At 41.4% G+C, this 12,545-nt stretch overlaps 1 protein-coding gene across 7 annotated transcripts in view; it reads right to left on the bottom strand.

Moving 5' to 3' along the window:
• The window catches only part of ARHGAP32 (Rho GTPase activating protein 32), a 143,827-nt gene that overhangs the window by 41,452 nt on the left and 89,830 nt on the right, over window positions 1–12,545 (bottom strand). For 3 of the 7 annotated variants that reach the window (XM_033171638.1, XM_033171635.1, XM_033171636.1), the window contains 2 exons: window positions 12,194–12,244; window positions 9,801–9,875 (listed from right to left, as the gene is read on the bottom strand). The exons of 2 other annotated variants lie outside the window; for them this stretch is intronic. In XM_033171638.1, coding sequence (XP_033027529.1) covers window positions 9,801–9,875; window positions 12,194–12,244 — 126 coding nt within the window. Of the gene's footprint in view, window positions 1–3,793; window positions 4,000–9,800; window positions 9,876–12,193; window positions 12,245–12,545 lie in introns of those variants that run through there. 2 more of the 7 variants (XM_033171637.1, XM_033171641.1) reach the window with 2 other exon arrangements.

Raw genomic sequence — 12,545 nt, 5'->3', positions numbered from 1 at the left:
ATCATCTTTGAGAGCAATATAAACCAATTCACTAAGCACAGCTGCATGAAACATTTTGAATTTAAATTAAGACTATACTTTAGTACATTTATATCCCATCTTCCACAGAGCTGAAGGTATGGGCAGTTTTCTTTATCCTCATGTCCAGCCTGTGAGGTAAAAACGGATGAGAGATAGTGACAACAGCTATTCTCTTCCATTTTATCTCTATGCTCCTTCTACGAATCCAAGTGAAAAGCGTAACACTGGCTGTGTGGGGGCAGTGCTGTGGAGGAAACCTTGTCTCTCACTTGGTTGGTGCCAGGCTGACAGCCCATGGGTGCAAAGAGAGGACAGCCCCCATATAGGCAGAGGCAAGCTGCGATTGGCTACGGTCTGAGGAGCGGGGGGGGGGCGCTAACTCTCAACAAGAGCATGATGACTTGAATTCAAGGTCATGGTGAGGCTTTGGTGCTTATCATTAGTTTTTCCTTTCTTGTCGGTGTTGGGCACCATGGTGGTGGCTGCGGCGACAGAGGTGAATCCCATGTATGTTTGATGTGCAGCTGGAAACTGCTGCATGTCAGCGGTCACAGTGCAAGGGGAATGAAAGACATTTGCCTTGGCGGCTATCGGCAGCCCCACAGGAATCTCATCAGGGAGCTAGAACTACAACTCCCAGTGTGCATTGCAGCTAAACTCAAGTGCCCCCCCCCAAGTGTCTTTGGAATGTGTGTGTGCTCTCCCTATGTTTTAATTATATGTTTTATTTGAAATTTATTAATTGCATTTATATCACACTGTTTCCTCCAAGGAGCCCAAGGTGATGTACATAGTTCTAAAATTATTATTCTTCCTCTATATCCTGCTTTTTTATCCTGACAGGGAATCAAATGTCTGTGTTATTAACAAAAATGCATGCATGTGTTTGTGTCTAAATATTGTTCAATAATTAATAAATAAATAAACAATAAAACAAAAAATAAAACTACAATAAATAAAACTAGAAAGTTGGAAAGGACCCTGAGGATCATCTAGTCCAACCCTCTGCAGTGCAGGAATATGCAGCTGGGATATCAGGGCTCGAACCTGCAACCTTGACATTATTAGTATTGTGCTCTAACCAACTGAGCTACCTCAATTCCTTAACTAAATATATTAAATCTTTTAACTGTGCTTTGCAATATAGTTAATATTACTATAATTTATGCTACAGAAATTTAATTCAGCGTGTGGCCTGCGGGTTCTGTGTTGAAGTACTTTTGCAGCCCATTTGGTCTGAGAGGTTAGACCACCCTGGTTTAGAAGGAGCAAACAAACCATGTTATGTAGGAAACAGCCCTCCCCGACTCTTTATCCTCAGCAGTCAACATTTATAGGTATACCGACACTGAACCTGGAGCTTGCATTTACTTGTTTGAAATAATAGCTACCTCCCTGAAGCTATCAAATCTTCATCTAAAACCTTTCCTCGGTTTAAAGCCATTACCAAACCTTGTGAAACTGAATTCCAGAAGTTCATTATTGTGATGAGCAGCACTTCCCTATACTGTATCATCTTTATTATTACTGTGCACCCTACAACCAATTCCAACACCACAGAAGAATCCCCATGAAAAATGTTAGAATCCAAAGTCTGCACAAACTGGGCAGGAAAGATCTGCCAGCGGGGATCTGTTCTGCACAGGGCTTCCTACAAAATGGCTTGGGAGTGGGGTTTGGTCTTGAAAAATTGCAATTGGAGACTGAAGGTGTACCGGTTCCTCTGCCGTTAATTAAATTTGATCAGCATGCTAAACAAAAACATGGTCATGTGTGTGGCATATTTCCATGGCAACCTCAATATTATAAAACAGTCTGTTCCTGCTTGTATGGAGACATAAGCAGGTCTGTGCCTAAGAAATGAATTTTCCACCAATGGGACAAAATGTACTGCATTTTCACATAGGTTTTCTTCACGTAATTTACTTGGCTCCCAAAAGCAGAAAGCAAGGGCAGGGGCAAAAGGATATCTGGAACAACAATGGAAAAAGGACATAGAGAGCAACACCGCCCTGCAGGACCATTTCAGAGGTAATGCTAAACCGTGCCTTCTGCAACCTAGACTCCTCCAGTGGCCATGTGGGTTGGAACTGAACATCTCGAGGGCAGCAAGCTGGGGAAGACTGTGCTAAACTATGATTTAGTGCTACAGTCATGAACCTTGGGGTTCATGTGCTACTTCTTCCCATCCCCACATGGCCATGAGATTGGAAATGCTCACTTCAGTTTTCATGCATAGTTTTGTCTAAACTATGACTTTCGACAACCAAACCAGTTTCATGGTTCCCTAAAACAGGCATGGGGACCCTCCAGAGCTCAGGCCAAATTAGGCCTGGCAGGGGTCTTATTATGGCCTGGCAAATTTACATTTAAGGTTCTACTCAACTGTGGGCACTTTCATCAGACCCAGACACAATTACAAATAAACTGGTTTAAAAAGCACCAGCTGACCAAAGAGATTAGTTTTGCCCTCAAACAGTAGAGGCTGGAAGAGCCTTGGAGGTGAACCGGCTTGCTAGCCTGTAGACAGTGCAGCAGGGTGAAAAAGATGGCTTTTCCCCACCTGTTGGCCCCACAGTCATGGGTGGGGCCAACAGGTGGGGCCAAAATACAGAATTATGTCAAAGCTTCATGATAGGTTTTGCCCTCTAGCTACCTAAGAAGAGGATGTGATGTATAGAAGGGTTCATTGCTGAATCAGCTGAAATATAAGCCCTTGGACTAAGTGGCTATAGGAATGCTTCCATTCAATGATGATTGATCTCCTTTCAATCTACATTTGACAGGGAAATGCTACTGATCTGGAACATAGTGTTTTGATATTCAAGCTTTCCCCTGTGTTTAGGCAGTAACTGATAAAAGATGCTCACTCAACTGGAGAAAGGAAGCCCCTGATTGGAGATTTCTGAATTCCCCATAATGGAGACAAATCAAGGAAAGCGTGGGAGAATGAAGTGGTAAAGTTTCCCTTTTTGTGGGTTTTCACCCTAAGCCTTTAAACACATTTTGTATGCCTGCTAAAGCAGTTTCCGGTATTCATTGCTTCTCTAGTGGTTTGCTATGAGCTCATGTCTACTCTAAGAAAGCTTTGTTTTACTGCTATGGAATTAGTAAGAGCACATGCTTAACACAGACCCAAGGCCAGACATTTTTGAAAGGAGAACAATTATCACAATCTCTATAATTAATACAGGTCAGGAAAAAGAACTTCTTAAAAAGGTTTTATCGAGTCACTGAGAAAGCCTCAGAGTCAGGCAAACAGCTCCAGGGCACAGATCCAACAACCCCAACTGCTTGTCAAACAACAAGAAAACTAGTTTGTCTAGATACAACATTTATGGTCCCACACGACAAAGCGTCATTCACTAGTCTTGAGTAACAGGTTTTTACTCCCACCCACCCATGTAACGGGGGGGGGGGGGAGAGAGAGAGAGAGAGAGAGATTTGGATCAGTATGTTGAAACAGCTGCTGCCCATAAAACAAACTACTTCATTCTTCCGTAGTTCCTGAAGATTGGCTGACCAGATCAGGTTGGCACACTTGATTGTACCCCTGGAGCAAATTAGGAAATAACCTCTCCCCAAGTATCCTGTAACTGTTTATCAGAGGAGAGGGGTACTTCAAATTTGTGCCGGTGTTAAGACAAATGCCTCAAACATTTCACTACATCCATGTTGAATAAAGACACTAAATGAATGAAGAAAATGTACAGATGTACCCCCACATTCATGAAAACAGAAGAAATAAGGCAAACCAGAGGTACAGCCTTACCTTTTTCCTCCACTGTTGCAGGCCAGGAATGAAAAGATCAGCCCCACTACCTGGCAAGGCTAGACTATCGCTGTGCAGTGGAATTCTCTAATCAGCTCAGCACAGCATTCCAGCCTCAAAGGATTATAGCAGGCAGACTGAAAGGTCAGTCGGTATGGAGGAATTTCTTCACTGAAAACACTCACAAGGAGCGATATTCTTCTTCAGCTCAGTTCAGAGTCTCTGGCTGCCCCTCCTGGCTACCAATGCATCTAGAGGTGAGCTCAGCACCTCCCTGTGACTCTCTCCGGCTCTGCCTGCAATCAAGGAGGAAGCTCCTCCCAAAGATCTCACCCTTGTGAAACAAGCTACACAAGTCTAGCTCCACCCCACAGAGCCATTCCTCTGCTCAGGTGACTTTCAGACCCGGAGAAGCTGAGGATCTCTTGTACTGTTACACATCTTTTCCTTCCTTGGAAAGCTCAGTGTGGAGTAATAACCTGTGAACTGGACAACATTCCTAGTCCAGCAATAAACCAAATGAATCAACAGGAAGGGGGAGGAGACAATTAAAGAGGATGACTCAACCACATATGGCAGCTCAAATGCATCGACCACACTAGGGAGTTGGAGTGAAATAATTTTTGTCCATATAGCTTTGTGGGGGAGGGAGTGCAGCAAAACAGACGGAATTGCTTTGCTACTTTCAAATGCAAGTTTCTCAGGATTCTGGACCCCCCCCCCCTCGTTTCAGTATAACTGGCACAGATGTGACATATATTCTCTCTCTCTCTCACACACACACACACACATCCTGAGCAGTAAATCCACAAATGATTTTCATAACTTAATACGACTCTGTTTAAGCTACTTGGAAAATTGATCAAGGTTAATAGATTGAAGTAGTGTTAACTTGTTTTGGGGTGCCAATAAATAGATCTAGTATATATAACTAGATCAATTCCAAATAGATTTAAACAACCTTAGCACAGCCTTTCTGCACAAGACAAAGGACATCTGGAATTTCCTGGAGTCCCATGAAATAGCCGTCCAGCTGTTTGGACATGTTCACTGTAAGCATCAATACTGCTTGGCAGTTACCGGTAACTCTTGCTAAAACAGACACATGCACAGAACAGCAACTGTTAAGCTATGCAAACATTTGCAGATGGTTAAAAGTGATGTTATTAAAGAAGAATATGAACTTCGTTTCATTAAGTGTGAAATATATCTACTATTGTGTGGAATTAAAAATATGGATTTATTTGACAAGAACAATCTGTTTTGCTTAAACTCTCTAATTATATCAGCTTCTAATTACCATTTACTGTATATAAATAACCCAGTCATAGGCAATGCTGTTTTCGCCTCAGCCTATGTAGGCATTTCTTAAAGTTAGGTAGCATGCCACTTGCAAGTCTGCAGCCTACCATGTATGCAACCACTATGCAAATTCAATTCTTCAAAGTTAATGAAAATGTCTTGTGTACTAGATATAACAGTCTTTGACAACCTGGTGCACTATAGATGTTTTGGAGTACAAGTCCAATCAGCACATCAGGTTGGCAAAGGCTGAGACAGTGAGACCTGGGTTCAAATCCCTCCTCAGCTGTGAAACTCAAAGTCAAACTAAAGGCTACATGTAATAATAGTAATTTATTATTTATACCCCATGCATCTTCCTGGGTTTCCCCAGCCATTCTAGGCGGCTTCCAGAAAAATATTAAAATACAATAATTCATCAAATATTAAAAGCTTCCCTAAACAGGGCTGCCTTCAGGTGTCTTCTAAAAGTCAGATATTTATTTCTTTGACATCTGGTGGTAAGGCATTCCACAGGGTGGGCGCCACTACCAAGAAGGCCCTCTGCCTGGTTCCCTGTAATGGCGTTTCTCGCAGTGAGGGAACCGCTAGAAGGCCCCTGGCACTGGACCTCAGTGTCCAGGCAGAACGATGGGGGTGGAGACACTCCTTCAGGTTTACTGGGCCAAGGCCATTTAGGGCTTTAAAGGTCAGCACCAACACTGAATTGTGCCCGGAAATGTACTGGGAGCCAATGTAGGTCTTTCAGGACCAGTGTTAAGTGGTCTCGGCAGCCACTCCCAGTCACCAGTCTAGCTGCCGCATTCTGAATTAGTTGTAGTTCCTGGGTTCAAAGGTAGCCCCACGGAGAGCGCATTGCAGTAGTCCAAGTGGGAGATAACCAAAGCATGCACCACTCTGGCGAGACAGTCTGCGGGCAGGTAGGGTCTCAGCCTGCGTACCAGATGTAACTGGTAGACAGCTGTCCAGGACACAGAATTGACCTGTGCCTCCATGGACAGCTGTGAGTCCAAAATGACTCCCAGGCTGCGCACCTGATCCTTCAGAGGCACAGTTCCCCATTCAGGACCAGAAAGTCCTCCATACCCACCCGCCCCCTGTTCCCCCAAAACAGTATTTCTGTCTTGTCAGTATTCAACCTCAATCTGTTAGCCACCATCCATTCTCCAACCACTTCCAGACATGTAATTCTATTTCTCAGTGTTTTGTTTAAAGGGAAGCATACGACACTTGTAGCATTGAATGACTGAAGGACATACTACTAAAGCTTTCCCTGTTAGCCAATTTTCAACTCTGGTTCAGCAGGAACCCTGAAAGGAGTCGTGATTGGAGTGTGTGTGTGTGTGTGTGTGTGTGTAGGCAGGGCAGAGCCAACCTTGGATCCTCAGAATCCAAAGCCATTTTGTTCCTTCAGCACCAGCTTGAAATTTGTGTAATTAATCCCCTTGCCCAATTGGTTTCAAACTACTATTTTACTTCTACCACCACCCCATTTAAGATTGCTCTTTCATTATACAATTTTAATAAATGAGATTACATGGGAAAATAACAGATTTCAAGAACACCAATTATCATTCTGGATAAAACAAACACCCACCCATCAAATGAGGAAAAAGTTCAGATCTGTAAATGTGAAAAATATATTGCTATAGACAGTGATTATTTGTGCACATTATTTGCAGAATGGTGGTCTTCTGTGCACCTGAGAAACATATTATTTCAGTGTGCCTCATTTTAATCCAGCCTTGGTCCACCATTATACTCTCTCACTCTCTCTCTCTCCATTATGGGACTGTAGGTTTTTGCATTTAGAACCTCATTTGTTGCTGTCATGTTCATTTATATGAATGTATGGTGAATACAAATTGACTGTGTACTGTACTTAATTTGATTTGGCACCATTTTATGTTGATAGCTTGGAAACATGTTGACCATTTGTGTAATTAATTCAAACATTGAAAGCCTTCCTTCTCACTCCCTCCATGCCTTAAATAGATCTGAGATTGAAGGGGCTCAGAAGAATTACGGTTTTGAAACTTAAATATTTACAATGTTTCATTACAACTTAGTTTTCTGGGACAATTTACAAGCCATGGTTTTTCTTATGATGAGCCTCTCACAGCATCCCTGTGTGAGAAGTTACGCTGAAAGGCAGTGGCTCACTCACAATTAGTCAAGAAGCGCTGGGACTGAACAGGGACGTCAACACAGTTTTGCCCAGTTTTGTCTATGTGCAGTTCTCTATCACCACTCTGGCTCTCCTTTTCAGGAATATTGTTGTGACAGCACAGTTAACATCCTGAAGTTCAACACTGGCTCCAGAGTTCAGCACCAAGGGCAGAAATCCTGTTAAATACACAGACTCTCTTGGTTGTGCCAATAATGAAGGTAATGAAGCCTAGCGTCTGTTACTTGCTAAATACCTTAGACTATGTCTTCAAAGCACTGCTGTTAAAGTAATTAATGAGCAAATGTGAAAAAGAAGAGGATGATATCAGTACTTCAAGCAATGCAGGGGAAAACAGGCCTAAATGAACGCCTGCAAGGTGTGACAATTTAATTACCTAAAGAAATATGTCTACCAGTAAATAGAAATTGTGTGTAAAAAGTTGTTCTGTTAAGTATATTTTTGCTTTGTTTAAAAATAATCAGCTTAGATTTTACAGATCACATACATTGTGGTGTAATGACTAAACACACAGGATAATGCTCAAAAGTGTCTGTAAGGTAACAGAGTTAGAATAATAATAGTAATAGTAGTAGTAGTAGTAATAATAATAAATAAATAAATTATTAGTTATGCCCCACCCACCTGGCTGGGTTTCCCCAGCCACTCTGGACAGCTCCCAATAGAATATTAAAAACGTGATAAATACATCAAACATTAAAAACTTCCCTAAACAGGGCTGCCTTCAGATGTTTTCTAAAAGTCAGGTAGTTGTTTATTTCCTTGACATCTGGTGGGAGGGCGTTCCACAGGGTGGGCGCCACTACCAAGAAGGCCCTCTGCCTGGTTCCCTGTAACCTCACAATGAGGGAACAGCCAGAAGGCCCTCGGCGCTGGACCTCAGTATAGCTCAGCATTATTTTAAAACCAGGTCCAGATCCATGCTCACCAAGGGTGTCTGTATTGACTAAATCACCCTCTCTCAACTTCAGTTCTCCATCTATTGACCTTGCCAGAGCTTTCAACAATGAACCAGACCAAAATTGTAACCAAATTGTAAAGCACTTTACAAATCAAGAAGTGATTTATTAATAAAAATAGTAATAAAGTAGAATCGCCCTCATTTACTCTCTCAGCCACCAACTGTCTGTTTTACTTACTTGGGTAAAAGGTTGTCCTGGTTAAAAAAAAGGAACTTTACTGTTAGTTGTGATGAGTTAAAATCACCCTCTGCAACCTAGTGTTCAGATCTTTTAGACTACAACTCCCATCAGCCCCAGCCACCACATGGAGCTGATGGGGGTTGTAATCCAAAACATCTGGAGGGCACTTGCTTAGGGAAGGCTGAGTTAAATGCTTCATCTTTCTTACTCTATGCTGTTTTAGGCCAACATCTCCCACTCCTTTCCACAGAGCATCATGTGGCCAGAGCTTACTTCTGCTCTTTGGGGTGAGCAGCTTGTACTGAGGGAAGTTGTTGCATACCACTGTGGGGTTCCCGCACAATAGCCTGGTATGTTGCTTTGTTCCAAAGCAAAGTGGAGAGAAGGGGCTGAATAGATCCCAAGAAGGACATCTTTAATGTCAAATCAGAGAAATTGATTCTGGCTGTTAGAAGGTAACTTCTAATTTCACTTCAGCCCTTAAATAGGACTCAGATTAATGGCTGTTATCTTACAAGCAGAATATATCAAAATAAATACAAGGCTTCGTATTCCTACAGCTACCCTATATCTTCCCAAATTATAAACAAACAGTATGAGCTGCACTAAAAAGTGTCTAAATGAATGGCTCTAAAAAGCTATTTTAATATAGCAAAGATTAGTCACATAACTGTGTTTTGCATAATTTTATTCCAATACATCTTCTTCTTTGGAGATTCTTGCAATGTAGTCAAGACAACTATAGCAACAGCAGTTTCTACTTATAGCTTTGCAGCTGTGTACATAATATGGTCATTTGAGCTGCTGCTAAACTACAGAGTTTCAACAATATTTCTTCTCTCTTCTTTCCCCTCCCTCTGTCTTCTCCTCAATCCTGAGACAAAGTTTCCAGTGGCAGGCAACATATCTGCTTTGGTATGTGTTCAGACACATTTGTATTTGTCTGTATGTATATCTTAAAAATGTTATACACCACATTTTACACACACACACACACACACACACGCATTTCTAACCACACCTCAAGGAAACAGCAGCTAAGTATAATTCAAGGTTCACAAACACAGAGAGACACCCAAATTTGCAGGATTCATAGAGCCTATGAATCCATTCAGGTGGGGGTGGGGTGCGCGGAAAATGACTAGTGAACTGACTGATTTCCATGGCACCTGCCAAGAGAAACATTATACCATCACCTGCATGTCAGGTTCTTTCCCCAACTTTAAGATAACAAGTGTTCAGACATAACTAGAACTATAGTCTATCTTCTAACACCAAATCTATATCGATTATTAGGTATTATTGCTAGAACACACAATGTTAGACTCAGGGTTAGTACACTTAAGAGTCTACAGTTGACTGTGACATGCTCTACCTGAGCTCAGCTGGGAATAGTTCAGAGGCTCTGAAACACATGCTGAACCTGGCTTTACACTATCCATCTCCAAATCTGCATGTGGTTTGGGGGGTAGGGTGAGGCAAGAAAGGACAAAAAAATAAATTTTAACATGCTGGTCAATAGCAACTTGATTTGCAAGATAGTAATAGCATAGAATAGCTTCAAATCTGCTGCTTATTTTAAGCTCCATAATAAAATTGGTTTGAATTGTTTCTACATATATGCATGTAAAACAGAAATGTGACCCTTGGTCAGAACTTACTATCCACCTATAACTACAGTAAATGCCACCAAGTCATCAATCTGACTCTGATCAACATCTGCCAGGACTTTGCTTTACAGGTGAAATGTTCATGGCCTTTTTATTGCTTAGATGTAAGAAGTGCACACACAACAGATGAATGCAGATGCATCAATTCCCATGGCCAAAAGGATCTAAGAATATGTTACAGAGAATGAGTGCTCTGCATGACATGGTGGGTAATCATGTAAGGCCTGCCAGGGCATTCATGATTTCCATGGAGCTTCTGGCAAAATTTCACTAAGAATAATATGGGGGACCAAACTTGAATACATGTTTTAAAAGTACAGCTACAACCCTAACCAATGCACCCAACCAGAGTTGTGGTGGAGTATATCCACTTTGGCACACAAATATATTTGTGCATGCCCTATGCTATGGAGTCAAAGTGTGGCAACCACACACTAATCCAACAATTGTGATCCTAGTCACAGATCTAGAATCTATGGTTGCCAAAAATAAGGAAAACCACAATGTTTAAACTGTTGTGCAGAAGTACTATAATTTACCTCCTGGACACTTCCTTTTAACAAAGTAACTTACAAAAATTATTTTTCACATTTGACTGAATAACTGATAGGCAGCAGTGTTGTTCTCTATTGACACCAAGGAAGGAAGTAATATAGGCTGAAGGTTGAGGCCAGGTGTGGGGAACCCGTTGCCCCTCAGAAATTGCTGAACTAAAACTCCCATCAGCCCCTGCAGCCATGGTCAATTACCAGATATGGTGGGCATTATAGTTGAACAACATCTGGAGGATTAAAGGTCCCTCACACCTGATTAAAAGCTCCCCCCATTATGCAATTGAGCTACATGGCATAGAGAAATAGCCCATGTCTTCTGCTCTTTCACCACAACTAAGAGATTTCAAAAAAAGTCCATACTGACATGTTCAGTTTGATGAAGAGCTAGTTCATATTATCCCCTATCACTGAGGAGGCCAGCCACTGAAAGGGAGTGTGCATGTATACACACACTTTAACCTCAATACCACAACACAGATCCACCCTGTTGCAGTGCAGCTCTGTTAGAATTACCAATAGTGGCAGAAGAAGGGCTCTCCTACTCTATAGTTCTGCTGAAAAAATGAGCACATTGCCAATGTGTCTCCTGCAATACTTCCTCTTTGTGATTTTTACCCTTGCAAAAGATTGGCTGTGTTTGAAAAGCCCAGTCTTTTTGCCCATGTGGTTTAATATCAAATTGCACAGGCAAAAGGGTGGGCTTCAACAACAGTCTAGGACAAGATTACTGTATGGTCTTCCACTATTGCTACAGTCTCTGATGAAAGTAATTAATATTCTAAATATTGTAAGACTGTTTTTCTAAAGCATTTAACAAAAATGTATTATGATGAAATCAATTCCTTCATGGTGGCAGTAGTTACACTGTGAAAAAGGCCTTGAAATATGCTTGTGCAATTTTCAACCATCACTACTTCTCCACTGTAATCAAACACTACTACAGGGAAATAAGATGAGACAGATGCTTTCACTCTCCATTATGAAGATTGTGAAACAAAAACAAAATTCTTATTGCAGAATACACTAAACTAGGGTTTCCAAAATTTGAGTCTCCAGCTGTTTCTCATCATCCCTGACCACTGGTCCTGCTAGCTAGGGATGATGGGAGTTGTAGTCCAAAAAGAGCTGTTTGAAAAACCTGGCATTAAACTATTACATAGTTCAGTGATGGAGTCTAATTAAAATATATATAGCAATTTTTCAAAGCAAACCCTTTTGAGATCCTGTGTCTCCGATTCTGGGATATAATTTCACAGATACTGATTGCATGGACTCCAAATGAGATTACAGCTGAGTACCCTAACAATCTGAGATTTATTCTGAGAATTTGGAAAAAAAGAAGAGTGATTGTTGTTACTATTCCTGTACTTCACACTCCAACCCACATTTATTTTACACTTCAAAATTTTAAAGGCATTCTGTGAAAAAATAAAAGCAATAAATCCCACTCTGATGTCTCTGCACATCTCCCAAACAGATAACGATTCAGCTGAATAATACTAAAGGCAATGAGATAGAGAAAAATGAAATAAATGGAAACGTACAAGGGGGGAAGTAGCTCCAGGACGCTGGACGGGCTCCATGGGCAGGGGAGACTGAGAAAGTACAATTCAAAAGAAAATTAATTATTAAAACGAACAGCCATTATAAAAACAGGACATTTTCATTTTAAAAGACTGGAGGGGCCCACACAAATATTTCCTTTGTAATCCCCTCAGGAGGACTTTTGTGTTGCCATATTGTAAACTGCCCTGTGATCCACGGATGAAGGATGGTGTAGAAATTTAATTAACAAAGAAAATAACAAAGAGTGAGGCACTTAAAATGCCGCAGTTGTCCAAATCTCTTCTGAAATCAATGGGACTTTATATGGTACAGCACTAAACTGGGAATTGG

This window comes from Lacerta agilis, chromosome 15 (assembly GCF_009819535.1).
Source record: "Lacerta agilis isolate rLacAgi1 chromosome 15, rLacAgi1.pri, whole genome shotgun sequence".
NCBI classification, from domain to species: Eukaryota; Metazoa; Chordata; class Lepidosauria; order Squamata; family Lacertidae; genus Lacerta; species Lacerta agilis.
Note: the sequence above shows the minus strand (reverse complement) of the source record. Positions and strands in the feature narration are given on the sequence as shown.